Below are 22,945 nucleotides of genomic sequence, written 5' to 3' on the forward strand. Positions count from 1 at the left end.
CTAACACAATTTCCCAACTCATACGGAAACAGGGTTTGTACAAAAGGCAGTAGGAAGAACCAGAGCAATCGTCAACTTAGAGGCAAAAATGTTATTCTTCAACTTTTGTAAAATAAAAAGTTAATATATTTCCATATTACTGGTATTTATCTCTAAATCATGTTTGTGACTTGAGGCTATCTGCATATGTATTTAATGTGTCATTAATAATCAAAATAAACCCCACTCTTACACAAGTGGGATGAAAAATGAGCCTAAGCAGTTCCTATATGAAATCTTTTATGAACCTTTAAGTCGGGGGTCACAAACGCGGTGCCCGCGGGCAACAGGTAGCCCGTAAGGACCAGATGAGTCGCCCGCTGGCCTGTTCTAAAAATAGCTCAAATAGCAGCACTTAGCAGTGAGCTGCCTCTATTTTTAAAATTGCATTTTTGCTCAACATTTTTAATTCTAAGAGAGACAAAACTCAAATAGAATTTGAAAATCCAAGAAAATATTTTAAAGACTTGGTCTTCACTTGTTTAAATAAATTCATTTATTTTTTTACTTTGCTTCTTATAACTTTCAGAAAGACAATTTTAAAGAAAAAATACAACCTTAAAAATGATTTTAGGAGTTTTAAACATGTACCTTTTTACCTTTTAAATTCCTTCCTGTTCTTTCCAGACAATTTAAATAAATGTTCAAGTAATTTTTTTTTATTGTAAAGAATAATAAATACATTTTAATTTAATTATTCATTTTAGCTTCTGTTTTTTCGACGAAGAATATTTGTGAAATATTTCTTCAAACTTATTATGATCAAAATAAAAAAAAAAAATTCTGGCAAATCTAGCAAATCTTTAGAATCAAATTTAAATCTTATTTGAAAGTCTTTTGAATTTATTTTGAAATTTTTGTTCTGGAAAATCTAGAAGAAATAATTATTTGTCTTTGTTAGAAATATAGCTTGCTGCAATTTGTTATATATTCTAACAAAATGCAGATTGGATTTTAACCTATTTAAAACATGTCATCAAAATTCTAAAATTAATATTATTCAGGAAAAATGATAATGATGTTCCATAATTTCTTTTTTAAATTTTTTTCAAAAATATTTGAATTAGCTAGTTTTTCTCTTCTTTTTTTTTTGGTTGAATTTTGAATTTTAAAGAGTCGAAAATGAAAATAAACTATGTTTCAAAATCACATTTTAATTTTTTTCCTGTTCTCTCCTCTGTTAAACCGTTCAATTAAGTGTTTTTTTCACCATTTATTCTCTAAAAAAAAATTTCCGTAAAAGGAAAAAAAATGTACGACGGAATGACAGACAGAAATACCCATTTTTTTTATATATATAGATTTATTTATTAAAGGTAAATTGAGCAAATTGGCCATTTATGGAAATGTATTTAAGTGTGTATAAAACTGGTAGCCCTTCGCATTAATCAGTACCCAAGAAGTAGCTCTTGGTTTCAAAAAGGTTGGTGATCCCTGCTTTAAGTCTTAGCAACTCTTGACTGTCAATGCTGTCCCACGCACACGTGACGTCATTGCTCAAATCTGATGCCACTTCGACAGTCAATGATGTACATAGGCGCCGAACACCCATGTGGGATGGTGGTCACTTTCAATTATTAATATATTTTTTGATAAATCAATCTTGTTGTTGTTAATTTTGTGGCGAGTTTAATCTGCTTTACATAATAAAAAAGTCACAAATCATATAGTCAACAATTGAAGAATCCTAACCAAGATACCATTATACCCAATATTTAACAAAATTATGAGCAACGCCAACACTGTCTTAAACATGTGCCATATAGTGAAACGACAAACACATTTTGGGAAAATATTTGCACCGCAACAAAACATGAATACGACAGAAAAAAAATCCCATAATTCCCTGCAGCACCAACTCTTCCGGGACGCTAGAATATACACAAACGCCATTGGTGGATCTACACCTAACATCCACTGTAATGATACCACGTACAACAGCGTATCTAGTCGATACTACCGTATCTTTCGGAGTATAAGTCGCACTGGAGTATAAATCGCATTTTTTGGGGAAATTTATTTGAAAAATGCCAACACCAAGAATAGACATCAAGGCAATTTAAAATAAATAAAGAATAGTGAACAACAGGCTGAATAAGTGTACGTTATATGACGCATAAATAACCAACTGAGAAGGTGCCTGGTATGTTAACGTAACATATTATGGTAAGAGTCATTCAAATAACTATAACTTATAGAACATGCTATATGTTTACCAAACAATCTGTCACTTCTAATTGCTAAATCCCATGAAATCTTACATGTCTAGTCTCTTACGTGAATGAGCTAAATTATATTATTTGATATTTTACGGTAATGTCTTAATAATTTCACACATAAGTCGCTCCTGAGTATAAGTCGCACCCCCGGCCAAACTATGAAAAAAACTGCGACTTATAGTCCGAAAAATACATATATTCTACATTTAAGTGCAGTCAAGGAACATGCATTAGGGAGTCTGTTCTGAAGCCCACAGTAAAGAGACGTAACTTCATCACGTCGCCTGGTTATTGACTCCAACCCAATATATTACACCGTCGACGAGCACAATTAAGAAATACGCTTGCAAGTTCCAGAACGATTGTAAACAAGAATTTCAGTTTATCCAGGAGAGTTCGAAGGGGAAGGGCTATGTTGTCTGTAAATTTTGTAGAACAGACTTCTCCATTGAACACGGCGGCCGAACGGATATACTCAGTCATGAACTTCATCACGTCGCCTGGTTATTGACTCCAACCCAATATATTACACCGTCGACGAGCACAATTAAGAAATACGCTTGCAAGTTCCAGAACGATTGTAAACAAGAATTTCAGTTTATCCAGGAGAGTTCGAAGGGGAAGGGCTATGTTGCCTGTAAATTTTGTAGAACAGACTTTTCCATTGAACACGGCGGCTGAACGCATATACTCAGTCATGAATGGTCAGCAAAGCAAAGCACAAAGCGTCCGCAGCGCAGCATCGTTCACAACCCAGTATTATGGGCCACCTCGCAAAATGGAGACCCGATGGTGTAACTATTGATGAGACAAAGATGGCTATGCTGATAGCTGGAAGCAACATCCCGTTCTTATTTGCGGATGACTACAACAAATCTGTGATATATCTCCCCGGATTCGGAGATCGGCTCGCCAATATGCAAATGGCAGAACAAAGGTTACTCAAATAGTGAAAGGTAAGTGTTGTTGTTGTTGTTGTTTTTTAGTAACCAGCAAGCACAGTACAGTTAGTAGAACAACTGTGTTTTTATTACTGCGTATTTGATAGGTGCCGTCGGAAATTCAACTATTTATTTTATTTATATATATAATAAAATAAATGTATATAGCTAGATTTCACTGAAAGTCAAGTATTTCATACATATATATATATATTTATAAATATATATATATATGTATATATATATATGCAATATATATATGAAATACTCGAGTTGGTGAATTATATCCCTCCCCTCTTAACCACGCCCCCCGCTCCCCACCTCCCGAAATTGGAGGTCTAAAGGTTGGCAAGTATTGTTTGCACACACGCCAATTAGCACATGTTATTTGGATCCTAGTAGATCAGAGCCTACAGATGTGTGTTTGCCCTCAGATTGTTGGTAGGAGCTCCACGATCAAAGCGGCCACACCTGAGCAACGTCACAGGCGTCGTCTATCAATGTGATCTGAGTGCATCTTCCCAGAGATGTCAGGCTATTGACTTTCAACAAGAAGGTTTGTTTGACTTTCATATCTATCGTAATTGACGGAGAGTCATAATGCCGAACATTACGAAGTGGTTTTGATGCAGAGTTCCAGGAAAGCAGCGGTATAGATGGCCAGTGGATGGGAGTGAGAGTGACGAGCCAAGGACCTGGTAAAAATATCATGGTAAGGAAAACCTTCCCATCCTCTTTATATTTTCTTCCACCTTTCATACGCAACATGCTCGTTTTTCTATCACAGGCTTGTGCTCATCGGTACCAGCAGTGGGCGCCGAATCCGGGCCTTTACGTCCCTCACCTGCTGACGGGCCAGTGCTACATCTTGGCTGATGGTCTGCAGGTGGGGGACGAGGAGAGGACGTGGAGGAGGGTGGTTTGCGATTCCGAGCACCTGACCAGACGCCAGAAAAACCAAGAATGGTTTGCGTACTGCCAGCAAGGTCACGGTGCATCTTTTGCGAAGGACAACAGATCCCTGGTCTTCGGAGCACCGGGCGCTTATCTGTGGAAAGGTTGGATGAAACAGCTTCAGTATTCTTTAAAAAAACACATGACTATTAGTGACTATTTCTCCAAAACACCAATTTTGTTTCATATTGTTCTAAGTGACAATACTATGAAAAGTCTACTTAGAGCAGGGGTCACCAACCTTTTTGAAACCAAGAGCTACTCTTTGGGTACTGATTAATGCGAAAGGCTACTGTCAGGCTTGGACTTGGTCTTGGGTTATTTTCCCGAGGTGCGAAGCGAATGGAGTGGAAACGGCGTGAAGGTAGGTACATATTTAATTTATTTACTCATAAACTGAAAACAGGAACAAACAAAAAGCGCTCACAATGGAGGTACAAAACTTGGGCTATGAAACAAAAGACTAGCACAAAGGCTATAAACAATAAACATTAAACAAAACACTTGTGCTATGGCAGGAATGACAAAAACTTATGTGGACAAAATGAACAGCATAGCAAGGCATGAAGCAGATAATCGAGGTCGTGAAGGAGGTGATGTTGCCAGGCTGACTACCTGGTAGCTGTGGCTTAAATAATGAACATGATAAGTGAAAACAGGTGTCATGGTAACAAAACAGGGAGTGACAAAAAAAGGAACTTAGAGTCCAAAGGTCAAAAGCACCTGGTATTCCTAGGCAGTCTCCCATCCAAATACTAACCAGGCCAGACACTGCTTAGCTTTGAGAACAGATGATATTGGGGATGCTCAGGGTAGTATGGCCATACAAAACTCATGATCAGACATGACAGATGAAAACTAAATCAGTCGGCATGGTAACAAGACAAACAAGGAAATGCAAAACAGAACGAATTGTCCAAAAAAACTAAACATAGCATGACCAAAACAAAATATGAACCATAGGCGTGACAGCTACCAGTTTGATACACACCTAAATAAATTGCCAGAAATAGCCAATTTGCTCAATTTACCTTTAATAAATAAATCTATATATATAAAAACAATGGGTATTTCTGTCTGTCATTCCGTCCTACATTTTTTTTCCTTTTACGGAAGGTTTTTTGTAGACAATAAATGATGAAAAAAACACTTAATTGAACGGTTTAAAAGAGGAGAAAACACGAAAAAAAATAAAAAATTTAAACATAGTTTATCTTCAATTTCGACTATTTGAAATTCAAAATTCAACCAAAAAAATGAAGAGAAAAACTAGCTAATTCGAATTTAAAAAAAAAAATAAATAAATAATTTATGGAACATCATTGGTCATTTTTCCTGATTAAGATTACTTTTAGAATTTTAATGACATGTCTTAAATAGGTTAAAATCCACTTTGAAAAGCAAAGTAAAAAAATAAATACATTTATTTAAACAAGTGAAGATAAAGTCTTTAAAATATTTTTGTGAATTTTCAAATTGTATTTGAGTTTTGTCTCTCTTGGAATTAAAAATGTCGAGTAAAGCGAGACCAGCTTGCTAGTAAATAAATACAATTTAAAAAATAGAGGCAGCTCACTGGTAAGTGCTGCTATTTGAGCTATTTTTAGAACAGGCCAGCGGGCGACTCATCTGGTCCTTACGGGCTACCTGGTGCCTGTGGGCACCGCGTTGGTGACCCCTGTCTTAGAGTAATCAGTGTACTGTTTGTATGGTCAACCCTCAGCCATTATAGTCAAATACAAGTGAACCGTAGTTTCCTCAGCACTCATGCAGCTTCAAACCATGACAGTACCCCCACCGTATGTAACAGGTATCTTGCTACAGCTACATAGACAATAGTGGCTGCACACTGACTACTTTAAAGTATATCAAAATGTACTTTGTGTTGCCCCTTGAAAAGATATACGGAGTTGTGTCCTCACTTTGTTGGAAATGCTGTATCGTTTTGGACGGTTGAAGGTTAACTGTCCTTATTTTAAAATCTCAACCTTCTTCCTTCTTTTTTTGTTGCTCCTAATAGAATAATTTTTTCAGTTGTTTTTTTTTTTCATGTTAAATTTTAATATTTTCTAAGCTGGACAAAATGGACTGTGTACAAAAAAAGTTGATTTATATACAAACCCCGTTTCCATATGAGTTGGGATATTGTGTTAGATGTAAATATAAACGGAATACAAAGATTTGCAAACTCTTTTCATCCCATATTCAATTGAATGCACTACAAAGACAAGATATTTGATGTTCAAACCCATAAACTTTTTTTGTTGTTGCAAATACTAATTAACTTAGAATTTCATGGATGCAACGTGCCAAAGTAGTTGGGAAAGGGCATGTTCACCACTGTGTTACATCACCTTTTCTTTTAACAACACTCAAAAAACGTTTGAGAACTGAGGAAACTAATTGTTGAAGCTTTGAAAGTGGAATTCTTTCCCATTCTTGTTTTATGTAGAGCTTCAGTCGTTAGACAGTCCGGGGTCTCCGCTGTCGTATTTTACGTTTCATAAGTCGCCACACATTTTCAATGGGAGACAGGTCTGGACTGCAGGCGGGCCAGGAAAGTACACGCATCTTTTTTTAACACATGCTGAATGTGGCGTGGCATTGTCTTGCTAAAATAAGCAGCGGCGTCCATGGCAGCTTAGATGGCAGCATATATTGTTCCAAAACCTGTATGTACCTTTCAGCATTAATGGTGCCTTCACAGATGTGTAAGTTACCCATGCCTGGGGCACTAATGCACCCCCATACCATCACAGATGCTGGCTTTTCGACTTTGCGTCGATAACAGTCTGGAAGGTTCGCTTCCCCTTTGGTCCGGATGACATGATGTCAAATATTTCCAAAAACAATTTGAAATGTGGACTTGTCAGACCACATAACACTTTTCCACTTTGCATCAGTCAATCTTAGATGATCTCGGGCACAGAAAAGCAAGCGGCGTTTCTGAATGTTGTTGATAAATGGCTTTCGCTTTGCATAGTAGAGCTTTAACTTGCACGTACAGATGTAGCGACAAACTGTATTTAGTGACAGTGGTTTTCTGAAGTGTTCCTGAGCCCATGTGGTGATATCCTTTAGAGATTGATGTCGGTTTTTGCTGCAGTGCCGTCTGTCCATTTGACCTATTTATGTCACTTTTTGTTTGAAAACTCTTGCATAAAATAGGTTATTATCCATGCAGTAAATGCTAAAGGGCTGGGGTACTCAGGTAAAAGGTAGTCAATAGGGACTTTTTTTGTCCCGTGATACCAAACTGGTTTTAAGTTTGGAATCTAACACAGCAAAATATACAAAACAATGCATCAAAATATGTTTCATTACCAAGCCAATGCATACTCATTGAAAACTGATTTTATTTAAATATTTCAAAATAAAATAAAACTGACATAATTAGATCAATTATGAAATAAAAAAAAACATTACCTGTTGGCTCCTTTTATTTAGGACTAATATGGTTTGAGACATTTGAGCAAAAAGTGTTGAAAACAATACTGACGCTTATAAAATTGTGATACACTTAACTCTGTGGCACTGTTACTGTCAAAGTTTGTTGGTGACGAACCGCAAGACACAGAGATGGAGGCAGGCATTGAATGAGAAAACATGATTTAATTTAAATATTACAACAAGAACAAACCAAAGGGGTACAACCAAAAGCGCGCACGAGGCGGATAACAAACTAAGGGAGCTAGCATGGGAGCGAGAGAAATAACAAAAGACCTTAACATGGAAGCTAGCAATAACAAAAAAGGTTTAGCATGGGTGCTAGCGGGTAGCGAGCAGGAAAACAGAAGTCGTAACGTGTAGTACAAAAACAAACTGGAAGCAGGGAACAAAGAACAGTAAGCTACCAACATCTAACAGATAAAGCTTACCGCTACGCTGCAAATACAAGACACGGGACGACACGACAAGACAATAACCCAGGACTGACTAGAAGACAAAGCAGGTACAATTAGGAGCGGGCTGATTGACACCAGGTGTGGCCAGGTGCCAATCAGCCGCAGCTAAGGGGAAAACAGCGCACAGGAAAAAAAACAAGAAACAGACAAAATAAGAGCGCTGACAGGAACTAAAAACAGGAAATACTAAATAAACACAGAGGAAAAACAAACACAAACAAACCGTCAGTGGCAAGCCTGACAGCTACAATGCAAATGATGGATGTATTTCCCAGAGGCTTACGTTTTCGTGGGTTCTTTCAAAAGGACTCGTGCGGATGGAGCTGTTGGACAACTTGGACATCTCCAGTGAGGACACCCGAGAAACCGGGGACATCGACCGCTTTGACTCCGGACTCATTCCTCTCCGAAGAAATAGCTACCTGGGTGAGTTGGGTAACAAACAAGAAAAACAACAACCTTGTATTCCTTTTTGGAGTCAACCTTCACACCGTATGAATCGTTCTAGGATTCTCCACCGACTCTGGGATGGCCCTCCTCAGGAGGGGGGAGCTTACCGTCGTATCAGGAGCACCCAGAGGAGGTTACAGCGGTCAGGTGACCTTTCTTAAGGCGGACCATTCAGCCACCAGAAGCTTGTCTGTAGAGTTGGTCCTCTCAGGTCCTGGGCTGGCCTCCTCCTTCGGATATGACGTGGCTGTGGTGGATCTCAACAGTGACGGGTCGGTTTGTCAGCAACTGAGTTTTAAATGTAAAATAATAGATATCAATGCAGTAAAGCCTTTGAAGAGTACCATCAACTTACCAATTACTAAATGGTGACTTTTTGGCACTATGTATCACTGTTAAAATTTTTTCCCAAGTAGCATTATCACTGGAGGAATAGAAATAAAAGAATGACTAAGCATGCTACACAGACACAAGAACGACACAGGAAGCTAACCACTAAAGCTTCAATGAAAGTAGAGGTGATCGATCCTGATGTCGATACTATCGATACCTTTTATAATATCAGTATATAAACGATACTAAAATGATTGGATATATATATATATATTTTTTTTAACCTATTATTACAAAATAATATTTTGGTTGTTTTTGTTATTGTTTATAAAAGTTATTTGAGGGCAAAACCCAAAACCTGTGAAGCACGTTGTGTAAATGGTAAATAACATTTTCAAATCATTTTCAACTTATATTCAATTGAATAGAGTGCAATGTTCGAACTGGGTAAAATGTTATTTTTTTCCAAATATTCAATACCTTAGAATTTAATGGCAGCAACACATTGCAAAAAAAGTTGGCACAGGGGCATTTTTACCACTGTGTTATATGGCCTTTCCTTTTAACAACACTCAGTAAACGTTTGGGAACTGAGAAAAACGATTTTTGAAGCTTTTCAGGTGGAATTCTTTCCCATTCTTGCTTGATGTACAGCTTAATTTGTTCAACAGTCCGGGGTCTCTGTTTTGGTATTTTAGGCTATTTAGGTATTTTAGAACACTGCTAAAAAACCTTTTCAGTCATATGATCTGTCAAAGTATCGCATCGGAAATTGGATTGGATCTAAGGCAAAAACTAATCGAATATAGATTGGAGACCAGGAGTGTTGATTGGGACATCCCTGTTTTTATGTACTTCCTACCACCAGGTGGGACGACCTCGCTGTGGGAGCACCGGAATTCTTTGTAAAAGATGTTTTGACTGGAGGAGCGGTCTACATCTTTATCAACAATGAGGGGAAAAACTGGGAGAAGATTGACCCCATTCAGCTTCTCGGGCGCAAAGATTCCATGTTTGGACTTGCGGTGGAAAACATTGGCGATGTCAACCAAGACGGATACGGAGGTGACCTTCACGCTACAAACCTACTTACCAACCTTGAGACCTCCGAATTCGGGAGATGGGTGGAGTTGAGGTGGGCGGGGGGTAGAGGGTAGCGGGGGGTGTATATTGTAGCGTCCTGGAAGAGTTAGTGCCGCAAGGATATCTGGGTATTTGTTCTGTTGTCTTTATGTTGTGTTACGGGGAGGGTGTTCTCCCGAAATGTGTTTGTCATTCTTGTTTGGTGTGGGTTCACAGTGTGGCGCATATTTGTAACAGTGTTAAAGTTGTTTATACGGCCACCCTCAGTGTGACCTGTATGGCAATTGTTGCGTTTGGACCAGATGTTCCTCGGGGGGAATTTAAGTTGCTGGTCAACCCCAAGTTCTTTTGATGACACATAAGCTTATTTTAAATGAAACCCAGAACAGAACAGGTATTTTGCAATTTATTCCAAAGCTTTGGAGAGACCAACCCATGTAACAACACATTCAATTCGCATCGCCCAAGTTGATCTAGCAAGATAGGAAGTCCTGTCTTTTTCAATATGCCACTAGCCCCCCCTCCCCCTTCAGAATGAATCCACAAATCTGTTCTTCTGCTAGTCTAGGGCGGAAAGATAAGAAGAGAGTTATGGCTACTCTTCACATTCCTACAGCTTCAAGGTTAACACATGCTTTTTACCAGCGGACAACCAAAAAGAGCACAAATGGAAAAACACTAGCTGTTTTTAAATATGACTATGGAGAAAAGAAATAACTCATGAATATGGATATATGTAGATATCTATCTCCTTCACTGTTGACCAAGTATGCCTGGGATTCACTTGTGTGTGGGTAAAAACCGCATATATTATGTGACTGGGCCGGCAATGTGTTTGTATGGTGGAAAAACGGACGTGACGATAGGTTGTAGAGGACGCTAAAGTCAGTGCCTTTAAGACACGCCCCCAATATTGTTGTCCGGGTAAAAATCGGAGGTGACCTTCATGCTACAAACATACTTGCCAACCTTGAGACCTCTGAATTCGGGACATAAGGGGGGTTGAGTTGGGGAGGCAGGGTTGAGGTGGGCGGGGTTTGGTGGTAGCAGGGGGGTGTATATTGTAGCATCCCGGAAGAGTTAGTGCTGCAAGGGATTCTGGGTATTTATTCTGTTGTGTTTATGTTGTGTTTGGTGTGGGTTCACAGTGCGGGGCATATTCGTGACAGTGTTAAAGTTGTTTATACGGCCACCCTCAGTGTGACCCGTATGGCTGTTGACCAAGTATGTTTTGCATCCACTTATGTGTGTTTGTAAAACCCCCGTATATTATGTGACTGGGCCATCAAGCTGTTTGTATGGTGGAAAAGGGGACGCGACGAAAAGTTGTAGAGGACGCTAAAGGCAGTGCCTTAAAGGCACGCCCTCAATATTGTTGTCCGGGTGGAAATCGAGAGAAATTCGGGAGAATGGTTGCACCGGGAGATTTTCGGGAGGGGCACTGAAATTAGGCTACAAATACTGACGATAAAACCTCTCTAACAGCATCAATCCTAAATCCACATTTGTGTGATAACTCACTTGGGATACTTTCTGTTGAATATTACATAAACCTTATTCCGACAGACATCGCCGTGGGGGCACCTTATGACGGTTCTGGCCGAGTGTACATCTACTGTGGATCGCCAAGCGGCATCAACAAAAAGGCCGCACAGGTGAGCTTGGGGAGAAAACATCACTACAATTGGAATGAGGACTTGTGAGTGACTTCTCTACTTGCAGGTGCTCTCGCCAGTGTCTAAAAAAGTCCTTTTGTTTGGATATTCTCTCTCCGGGAACCTGGATATCGATGATAATCAATACCCCGACTTGGCAGTTGGGTCACTCTCGGATGCAGTCTTTGTTTACAGGTAACATTTGCTGATTTTTTAAGAGCGGGATTGTATATTTAGCCTATGCATTTTCTGTGGTTTTAAGTCATGCAAACCCCGTTTCCATATGAGTTGGGAAATTGTGTTAGATGTAAATATAAACGGAATACAATGATTTGCAAATCCTGTTCAACCCATATTCAGTTGAATATGCTACAAAGACAACATATTTGATGTTCAAACTGATAAACATTTTAAAATTTGATGCCAGGAACATGTGACAAAGAAGTTGGGAAAGGTGGCAATAAATACTGATAAAGTTGAGGAATGCTCATCAAACACTAATTTGGAACATCCCACATGTGCAGGCTAATTGGCAACAAGTGTGTGCCATGATTGGGTATAAAAACAGCTTCCCAAAAAATGCTCACTCTTTCACAAGAAAGGATGGGGTGAGGTACACCCCTTTGTCCACAACTGCGTGAGCAAATAGTCAAACAGTTTACGAACAACATTTCTCAAAGTGCAATCGGAAGACATTTTGGGATTTCAACATCTACGGTCCATAATACCATCAAAAGGTTAAGAGTATCTGGAGAAAACACTCCAAGTAACCGGCATGGACGGAAACCAACATTGAATGACCGTGACCTTTGATTCCTCAGACGGCACTGTAGCAAAAAACGACATCAATCTCTAAAGGATATCACCACTTGGGCTCAGGAACACTTCAGAAAAAACACTGTCACTAAATACAGTTTGTCACTACATCTGTACGTGCAAGTTAAAGCTCTACTATGCAAAGCGAAAGCCATTTATCAACAACATCCAGAAATGCGGCCTACTTCGCTGGGCCAGAGCTCATCTAAGTGGAAAAGTGTTCTGTGGTCTGACGAGTCCACATTTCAAATTGTTTTTGGAAATATTCGACATCGTGTCATCCGGACCAAAGGGGAAGCGAACAATCGAGACTGTTATCGACGCAAAGTTCAAAAGCCAGCATCTGTGACGGTATGGGGGTGCATTAGTGCCCCAGGCATGGGTAAGTTACACAGCTTTGAAGGCACCATTAATGCTGAAAGGTACATACAGGTTTTAGAACAACATAAGCTGCCATCTAAGCGCCGTCTTTTTCATGGACGCCCCTGCTTATTTCAGCAAGACAATGCCAAGCCACATTCAGCATGTGTTACAACAGCGTGGCTTCGTAAAAAAGAGTGCGGGTACTTTCCTAGCCCGCCTGCAGTCCACACCTGTCTCCCATCGAAAATGTGTGGCGCATTATGAAGCGTAAAATACGACAGCGGCGACCCCGGACTGTTGAACGACTGAAGCTCTACATAAAACAAGAAAAGGAAAGAATTCCACTTTCGAAGCTTCAACAATTAGTTTCCTCAGTTCCCAAACGTTTGAATGTTGTTAAAAGAAAAGGTGATGTAACACAGTGGTGAACATGCCCTTTCCCAACTACTTTGGCACGTGTTGCAGCCATGAAATTCTAAGTTAATTATTATTTGCAAAAAAAAAAAAAGTTTATGAGTTTGAACATCAAATATGTTGTCTTTGTAGTGCATTCAATTGAATATGGGGTGAAAATAATTTGCAAATCATTGTATTCCATTTATATTTATATCTAACACAATTTCCCAACTCATATGGAAACGGGGTTTGTATTTTAATTGTCAAAAATGTGATTCCGTGTATCAGAGGCTCGCCGGTGTGGCTGTGCAAGAGTACGTTGTTAACGTCGGTAACTCCCCGATGTCTTAAGAGTTGGCGCTAGATATCAAGTGCAAACGTTTTAAGCTCAAAGTTTAGAGGTCATTCAGAGGACGCAGGTTCAAGACTTGGACAAGGCAGGTTTCATTTGAACAGGAATGCATAATTATTCTGATACTTTTGGCCTCAGAAGTCATTCATCATTTCTCGACCAATACAAAGCTATTAACCATATACAGTCGTGGTCAAAAGTTTACATACACTAGTAAAGAACATAATGTCATGGCTGTCTTGAGTTTCCAAAAACTTCTCCAACTCTTATTTTTTTGTGATAGAGTGATTGGAGCACATACTTTTTGGTCACAAAAAACATTCATGAAGTTTGGTTCTTTTATGAATTTATTCTGGGTCTACTGAAAATGTGAGCAAATATGCTGGGTCAAAAGTATACATACAGCAATGTTAATATTTGCTTACATGTCCCTTGGCAAGTTTCAAGCTTCTGGTTGAATTTTTGACCACTCCTCTTGACAAAATTGGTGCAGTTCACCTAAATTTGTTCGTTTTTTGACATGGACTTGTTTCTTAAGCATTATCCACAGGTTTAAGTCAGGACTTTGGGAAGGCCATTCTAAAACCTTAATTTTAGCCTGATTTAGCCATTCCCTAACCACTTTTGATTTGTGTTTGGGGTCATTGTCCTGTTGGAACACCCAACTGCGCCCAAGACCCAATCTCCGGGCTGACGATTTTAGGTTATCCTGAAGAATTTGGAGGTAATTCTCCTTTTTCATTGTCCTATTTACTTTCTGTAAAGCACCAGTTCCATTAGCAGCAAAACAAGCCCAGAGCACAATACTGCCACCACCATGCTTGACGGTGGGTGTGGTGTTCCTGGGATTAAAGGCCTCACCTTTCCTCCTCCAAATATATTGCTAGGTACTGTGGCCCAAAAACTCAATTTGTGTTTCATCTGACCAAAGAACTTTCCTCCAGAAGGTCTTATCTTTGTCCATGTGATGTCAGATTTTCAGTAGACCCATAATAAATTCATAAAAGTAGCAAACTTCATGAATGTTTTTTGTGGCCAACAAGTATGTGCTCCAATCACTCTATCACAAAAAAATAAAAGTTGTAGAAACGATTGGAAACTCTAGACAGTCATGACATTATGTTCTTTAAAAGTGTATGTAAACTTTTGACCACGACTGTACAAACTTAACATTTGATTAAAAATGTTTTAAATATTTTTACATGATTTCATGATAATAAATTATGGAAATGAATGGATAATTTTTTTTCTACATTTCTCCCACTATTTCAAAGCATTTCAACATCATAATGTTAATTGAGGACTCATTTTCATAGTTTTCACATTCCAAAAATGCCTACTTTTATCCATTTTCCACATTTCCCTTGATGAAATTTACCACTGAAATTCATAGAGAACTAGAATATGCAATTGCGTGTGAATTCCATAAGTGTGTAAGCTGCCGAACTGCCGAACTGAAATGCTTGAATGTCCAGGGTGAGTGGAGTGTTCAGATGTTGGAACGGTTCGAATAAGTTGAGAAATGTGGGTTATGGTGAGGTTTTGTATATTGCCTATTCATTTTGAATGGGAAGAAATTTCTGGAAATTCCAGAAAAAAACGGGAATTTGGGGAAATGAGAAACATGTTTTTGGCTTCAATATCCAGAGTGAGGAGAGTGTGTGGATGGTTGAAGGGTTCCAATCGGGTAGAAAAATGGTAGGACTTTAAAAATGTCTATTCAGTTGAATGGGAATTTCCTGGAAATCTGGGAATTTTGGGAAAAACGGGAATTTTTTCAAGTACAGATAATATTACATTTGTCCTGGTTGATATGAATGGGTTAGTGTTGGAATGTTTTGAACAGGTTGAGGTTGACCTACAAACCCCGATTCCATATGAGTTGGGAAATTGTGTTAGCTGTAAATATAAACGGAATACAATGATTTGCTAATCATTTTCAGCCCATATTCAATTGAATAGACTACAAAGACAAGATTTTTGATGTTCAAACTCATAAACTTTTTTTTTTTTTTTGCAAATGATAATTAAATTAGACTTTCATGGCTGCAACACGTGCCAAAGTAGTTGGGAAAGGGCATGTTCACCACTGTGTTACATCACTTTTTCTTTTAACAACATTCAATAAACATTTGGGAACTGAGTAAACTAATTGTTGAAGCTTTGAAAGTGGAATTCTTTTTCATTCTTGTTTTATGTAGAACTTCGGTCGTTCAACAGTACGGGGTCTCCGCTGTCGTATTTTACGCTTCAGACAAAACATCCTGAGGCTTTTGTCATCATTTCTGGGGACTTCAATCATGCTACTTTGGACTCAACGTTAGCTGCTTTTTACCAGGCTGTGGATTGTCCCACGAGAAACAACAGGACAATTGACCTACTGTATTCTAATGTCAGGGATGCATACAAGGTCACACCCCTCCCCCCACGAGGGAAGTCTGACCACAATCTTGTTCATTTGCGGTCAAAATACACCCCCATGGTCCAAAGACAGCCTGTTAACACTTGCTATGTGAGGAGGTGGTCCCCTGAATTGGAAGATGCCCTCAGAGACTGCTACGACACCACAGACTGGGACGTGCTGCTTCCACAGGGTGAGGACATTGATAGGCTGACTCACTGTCTCACAGATTACCTCAACTTCTGCGTGGACGTGATCTGCCCTGCTAAGACTGTTCGGTGCTACCCTAATAACAAACCCTGGGTGACGCAAGAAGTTAAAGCTGTCCTCAACAAGAAGAAAGCTGCCTTCAGGAGTGGAGACAGGGAGGCAATGAGAGCAGCACAGCGGGAGGTGAAACAACGCGTGAGGGAGGCTAAGGACAGCTACAGGAAGAAGCTGGAGCAGAAGCTGCAGCAGAACAACATGAGGGAGGTCTGGGAAGGTGTGAAACCCATCACAGGCCACAAGACAAAGAACAGAGCTGTTGTGGGGACAATAGCGAGGGCCAATGAGATGAATAACTTCTTCAACCTGTTTAACCACCCCGTGTCCTCTCCATCCCCCACTCCCCATCACAGCCACCCCCTCTTCTGCTCCCCTCAACGACGCCCCAGCCCCCCCCCCCCCCCACCCCCCATCCATGGCAGCACCCCCCTCCACCGGCTCTACGCAGACATTAGTCATCTCTGCGGACCAGGTCAGAAGTCAACTGAGGAAGCTACAGCCAAGGAAAGCAGCAGGCCCAGACAAGCTGTACCCCCGACTCCTGAAGACCTGTGCTGCAGAACTGGGTGAACCACTTCAAAGGATCTTCAACCTCAGCCTGCAGCTGGGAAGAGTGCCAACCCTCTGGAAGACGTCATGCATCGTTCCAGTTCCCAAAAAGAACTGCCCCAGTGAGCTGAACGACTACAGACCAGTGGCGCTCACCTCTCATCTAATGAAGACATTGGAGCGGCTCTTTCTCAGCCTCCTCAGACCACAGGTGCAACATGCCCAGGACAGCCTGCAGTTTGCGTACCAGGCTGGCGTTGTGGTGGAGGATGCTATCCTTTACCTGCTGCATCGAGCCCACTCACACCTGGATAAGGGAAATGGCACTGTGAGGATCCTGTTCCTGGACTTCTCGAGTGCCTTTAATACCATCCAGCCCCGCCTCCTTCAGGACAAGCTCTACAAAATGTGGGTGGACCCCTGCCTGGTTGCCTGGATTTCGAACTACCTCACCGGCAGGCCACAGTACGTCAGACTGAAGGACATCACGTCTGACACTGTGATCAGCAGCACCAGAGCACCGCAGGGAATGGTGCTGGCCCCTCTTCTCTTCACCCTGTACACCGCTGACTTCTGCTACAACTCAGAGCTGTGTCACATCCAGAGGTACGCGGATGACACAGCCATCCTCGGGTGCATCAGGGACGGCAGAGAGGAGGAGTTTCGGAATCTGGTGAGGGACTTTGTTGTCTGGTGCCACACGAACCTCTTGCAGCTCAATTCATCAAAGACCAAGGAGCTGGTCATTGACTTTGGGAGGTCGAGTCCACGGTCACAACCTATTGTGATCGAGGGAGTCGTGAACTCATTCAAGTACCTCGGGGTTTGGGTGGACAATAAGCTGGACTGGACTGTTAACTCGAACCACCAGTACAAGAAAGGACAGAACAGGCTGTACTTCCTCAGGAGACTGCACTCCTGGGGGCAGTACATCTAAGAAGGACAGCTCCAGACTTGAGAAACTGATCAGGCGAGCCGGTTCTACAATCGGAATGAAACTGGACACACTGGTGACGGTGGCAGAGAAGAGGACTGTTGACAAACTAGTGAGCATCCTGGATGATGCCAGTCACCCTCTGCATAGCGTTATCAGTAGCCAGAGGAGCCTGTTCAGTGCTAGACTGCTTCATCCCAAGTGCAGGACTAATAGACTCAAAAACTCCTTTGTCCCACACGCCATTAGACTGTACAACTCCTCTCTGGGGAGGGGCGCGGGGGGTACTAGGATGACAGGGGATGCAAAACAATAACAGTGCAATAGGTTTTCATAACGTGGTCACTACTGCCTACTTTGTCTTGTTATATTCTTATTTTACTGTTATATTGTTATTCCTATTGTTGCTTTTTGGTTTTTATTCTTATTGTAATATTTCTCTATTTTGTTTCCATTTAAACCCCCATTATTTACTTTTTACTTTTATTTAAATTGATCTCAACTCTGTACACTGCTGCTGGAATCTTAATTTTCCTGAAGGAACTCTCCTGAAGGAATCAATAAAGTACTATCTATCTATCTATGATGCGCCCCACATTTTCGATGGGAGACAGGTGTGGACTGCAGGCGGGCCAGGAAAGTACCCGCACTCTTTTTTTACGAAGCTAAACTGTATTATAGTGACAGGGGTTTTCTGAAGTGTTCCTGAGCCCATGTGGTGATATCCTTTAGATTAGACAGTACTTGATTTATTCCGTCAGGAGAGTTCCTTCAGGAAAATTAAAATTCCATTTATCATTTAGAGAGTGATGTCGGTTTTTGATACAGTGCCGTTTGAGGGATCGAAGGTCAGGGTCATTCAATGTTGGTTTCCGGCCATGCCGCTTACGTGGAGTGATTTCTCCAGATTTTCTAAACCTTTTGGTGATATTATGGACCGTAGATGTTGAAATCCCTAAATTTCTTGCAATTGCACTTTGAGAAACGTTGTTCTTAAACTGTACGACTGTTTGCTCACGCAGTTGAGGACAAAGGGGTGTACCTCGCCCCATCCTTTCTTGTGAAAGACTGAGCATTTTTTGGGAAGCTTTTTTTATACCCAATCATGGCACCCACCTGTTCCCAATTAGCCTGCACACCTGTGGGATGTTCCCAATAAGTGTTTGATGAGCATTCCTCAACTTTATTCAGTGTTTATTGCCACCTTTCCCAACTTATTTGTCACGTGTTGCTGGCATCAAGTTCTAAAGTTAATGATTATTTGCAAAAAAAAAAACGTTTATGAGTTTGAACATCAAATATCTTGTCTTTGTAGTGCCATCCATCCATCCATCCATCCATTTTCTACCGCTTATTCCCTTTCGGGGTCGCGGGGGGCGCTGGCGCCTATCTCAGCTACAATCGGGCGGAAGGCGGGGTACACCCTGGACAATATGGGTTGAAAATGATTTGCAAATCATTGTATTCCGTTTATATTTACATCTAACACAATTTCCCAATTCATATGGAAACGGGGTTTGTACATTATATACACTAGCAACAGAAAAAAACAAAACGTTCCTATTTTTTCTTTAATTCTACTATTTCCATAACAAAATATATTTATTGTAGAATTGTTATTTGTTTTACATTTCTACCCCGAGTCAAACTATTCCAAAGTCAACATTTTCAGCTCGTTCAGGACTTTGTGATTTTGACATTCAAGAAATGCCCTATTTTTTTTTCCATGCCTTAAACTGCCTTGGAAATTAGGGATGAGTACCGTTCACATTAGAACCCATACTGTACCAATTCCCGGTAGCTGGGAATATACCAGTACCTAGCTATTTTTAAAATTTAACATTTACAGTAAGCTGTCTGAACATTTTTTTTACACTTCTGAGTCTTATTTGCAAGTATTATAAAGTAAATTTTTGCATTGAGTTGCAATTCTAGGACGATAGATGGCAGCAGTACATAGACGACGGCCAGGGAGTAGTCTTTGCCATTACGATGAATTTGACAGTATTGTCTTTTGTTGGGCCCTCAAAGAGTTTATAATGTAAGTATTGTGCTTGTTACATAGCTGTTTCATTTAAAAGTGCAACCTCGTTGTAGTTTCCATTACCAAATTTGTAGGTGAGTAAATTGCCATGTAAAATCGCTAATTTGTGATAATAATAACAAAAATTTAATGTTTCTATTTAACAGTAAACTGAGTTTTTTTGGTTTTTTTGTACTCCTGGGTCTTGTTTGCAACTATTATAAAGTAGATTTGCATAGAGTTGCAATTCCAAGACATTAGATGGCAGTAGTATAGAGAGTACGGTGTGTTACCTCGCCAGGAAGTAGTCTTTGCTATTAAGTTGAATTTGCCAGTCTTGCCTTTTGTTGGGCCCTACAAAGTGTTTATAATGTCAGTATTGTACTACTTAAACAGCTGTTTTATTTAAATGTGCAACCTCGTTGTAGTTTTCATTACCAAATTTGGAGGTGTGTATATTACCATGTAAAATCACTAAATTGTGATACTTCAGTGTTTATTCATGTAATTTGAGTAATAACAAAATCTCATTTTTATTTAACATTTAACAGTAAGCTGTCTTGATTTTTTTTTACACTTCTGAGTCTCATTTGCAACTATTGCAAAGTAAATTTTTGCATTTAGTTGCAATTCTAGGACGTTTAATGGCAGTAGTATATGGAGTACGGTGTGTTGCTTCGCCAGGAAGTAGTCTTTGCCATTAAATTGAATTTGCCAGTCTTGTCTTTTGTTGGACCCTACAAAGTGTTTATGATGTAAGTATTGTACTTGTTCCACAGCGGATTTTTTTAAACGTGCAATCTTGTTGTAGTTTTCATTTCCACATTTGGAGGTGTGTAAATTGCCATGTAAAATTGCTAATTTGTGATACTTTAGTGTTTGTTAATGTAATTTTATTAATAACATAATCTCATTTTTATTCAACATTTACCAGTAAGTTGCGTTTTCTTTTTACACTTCTGAATCTCGTTTGCAACTATTATAAAGTAGATTTGCATAGATTTGTAATTCCAAGACATTAGATGGCAGTAATATACAGAGTACGGTGTGTTGCCTCGCCAGGAAGTAGTATTTGCCATTAAGTTGAATTTGCCAGTTTTGCTGTTTGTTGGGCCCTACGAAGTGTTTATAATGTAAGTAATGTACTTGTTCCACAGCTGTTTTATTTAAATGTTCAACCTTGTTGTACTTTTCATTTCCACATTTGGAGGTGTGTAAATTGCCATGTAAAATTGCTAATTTGTGATACTTTAGTGTTTGTCCATGTAATTCTATTAATAAGATAATCACATTTTTATTTAACATTTACCAGTAAGCTGCATTTTTTTTTTACACCTCTGAGTCTCGTTTGTAACTATTATAAAGTAGATTTGCATAGAGTTGCAATTCCAAGACATTAGATGGCAGTAGTATATAGAGTAGGGTGTGTTGCCTCGCCAGGAAGTAGTCTTTGCCATTCAGTTGAATTTGCCAGTCTTGCCTTTTGTTGGGCCCTACAACGTGTTTAAAATGTAAGTATCGTACTTGTTCCACAGCTGTTTTACTTAAACGTGCAACCGTATTGTAGTTTTCATTATCAAATTTGGAGGTTTGTAAATTGCGATGTGTAAAATTTCTAATTTGTGATACTTTAGTGTTTGTTCATGTAATTTGATTAATAACAAAATCTCATTTTTATTTAACATTTAACAGTAAGCTGTCTTGATTTTTTTTTTTTACACTTCTGAGTCTCATTTGCAACTGTTACAAAGTAAATGTTTGCATTGAGTTGCAATTCTAGGATGTTTATGGCAGTAGTATACGGAGTATGGTGAGTTGCTTCGCCAGGAAGTAGTCTTTGCCATTAAATTGAATTTGCCAGTCTTGTCTTTTGTTGGGCCCTACGAAGTGTTTATAATGTAAGTAATGTACTTGTTCCACAGCTGTTTTATTTAAATGTTCAACCTTGTTGTACTTTTCATTTCCACATTCGGAGGTGTGTAAATTGCCATGTAAAATTGCTAATTTGTGATACTTTAGTGTTTGTCCATGTAATTTTATTAATAAGATAATCTCATTTTTATTTAACATTTACCAGTAAACTGCATTTTTTTTTACACCTCTGAGTCTCGTTTGTAACTATTATAAAGTAGATTTGCATAGAGTTGCAATTCCAAGACATTAGATGGCAGTAGTATATAGAGTAGGGTGTGTTGCCTCACCAGGAAGTAGTCTTTGCCATTAAGTTGAATTTGCCAGTTGTGCCTTTTGTTGGACCCTACAAAGTGTTTATAATGTAAGTATTGTACTTCTTACACAGCTGTTTTATTGTAACGTGCAACGTCGTTGTAGTTTTCATTGCCAAATTTGGAGGTGTGTAAATTGCCATGTAAAATCGTTAATTTGTGATACTTTAGTGTTTGGTCATGTAATTTGATTAATAACATAATGTCATTTTTATTTAACATTTAACAGTAATCTGTTTTTTGTTTTGTTTTTAAACTCCTGAATCTCATTTGCAAGTATTATAATGTAGATTTGCATACTGTTGCTAATCTAGGACGTTAGATAGCAGAAGTACATGGACTACGGTGTGTTGCCTAGCCAGGAAGTAGTCTTTACCATTCAGTTGAATTTGCCAGTCTTGCCTTTTGTTGGGCCCTACAAAGTGTTTAAAATGTAAGTATCGTACTCGTTCCACAGCTGTTTTACTTAAACGTGCAACCGTGTTGTAGTTTTCATTATCAAATTTGGAGGTTTGTAAATTGCGATGTGTAAATTTGCTAATTTGTTATACTTAAGTGTTTGTTCATGTAATTTGATTAAAAACAAAATCTCATTTTTTATTTAACAGTAAACTGTCTTGATTTTTTTACACTTCTGAGTCTCGTTTTCAAGTATTGTAAAGTAGATGTGCATAGAGTTGCAATTCCAAGACGTTAGATGGCAGTAGTACATAGACTACGGTGTGTTGTCGACCTAGGAGGTAGTCTTTGCCATTAAGTCTAATTTGCCAGTTTTGCTTTTTATTGGGCCCAACAAAATGTTTATAATGTAAGTAGTGTACTTGTTACACATCTGTTTTATTGTAACGTGCAACCTCGTAGTAGTTTTCATTGCCAAATTTGGAGGTGTGTACATTGCCATGTAAACGGAAAAGTGACTAATATGAGAGTGTTGTGTATTTCAGAGCAAGGCCAGTGGTCAGCGTCAGCGGCGCTCTAACAGTAACACCAAATGAGATAGACTTGGAACAGTGTGATAGACGCACCTGGTAAGATGTCCA

At 39.4% G+C, this 22,945-nt stretch overlaps 1 protein-coding gene across 1 annotated transcript in view; it reads left to right on the forward strand.

Annotated features, from left to right (window-relative positions):
• The window catches only part of LOC133546025 (integrin alpha-6-like), a 61,699-nt gene that overhangs the window by 1,868 nt on the left and 36,886 nt on the right, over positions 1 to 22,945 (forward strand). Inside the window, exons 2-10 of the mRNA XM_061891831.1 lie at positions 3,634 to 3,755; positions 3,832 to 3,911; positions 3,987 to 4,257; positions 8,365 to 8,484; positions 8,567 to 8,780; positions 9,710 to 9,906; positions 11,491 to 11,579; positions 11,647 to 11,774; positions 22,850 to 22,933. Of these exons, the coding sequence (XP_061747815.1) occupies positions 3,634 to 3,755; positions 3,832 to 3,911; positions 3,987 to 4,257; positions 8,365 to 8,484; positions 8,567 to 8,780; positions 9,710 to 9,906; positions 11,491 to 11,579; positions 11,647 to 11,774; positions 22,850 to 22,933 (1,305 nt within the window). The remainder of the gene's footprint in view (positions 1 to 3,633; positions 3,756 to 3,831; positions 3,912 to 3,986; positions 4,258 to 8,364; positions 8,485 to 8,566; positions 8,781 to 9,709; positions 9,907 to 11,490; positions 11,580 to 11,646; positions 11,775 to 22,849; positions 22,934 to 22,945) is intronic.

The sequence above is a fragment of the Nerophis ophidion genome, linkage group LG29 (genome assembly GCF_033978795.1).
Source record: "Nerophis ophidion isolate RoL-2023_Sa linkage group LG29, RoL_Noph_v1.0, whole genome shotgun sequence".
Lineage (NCBI taxonomy): Eukaryota > Metazoa > Chordata > Actinopteri > Syngnathiformes > Syngnathidae > Nerophis > Nerophis ophidion.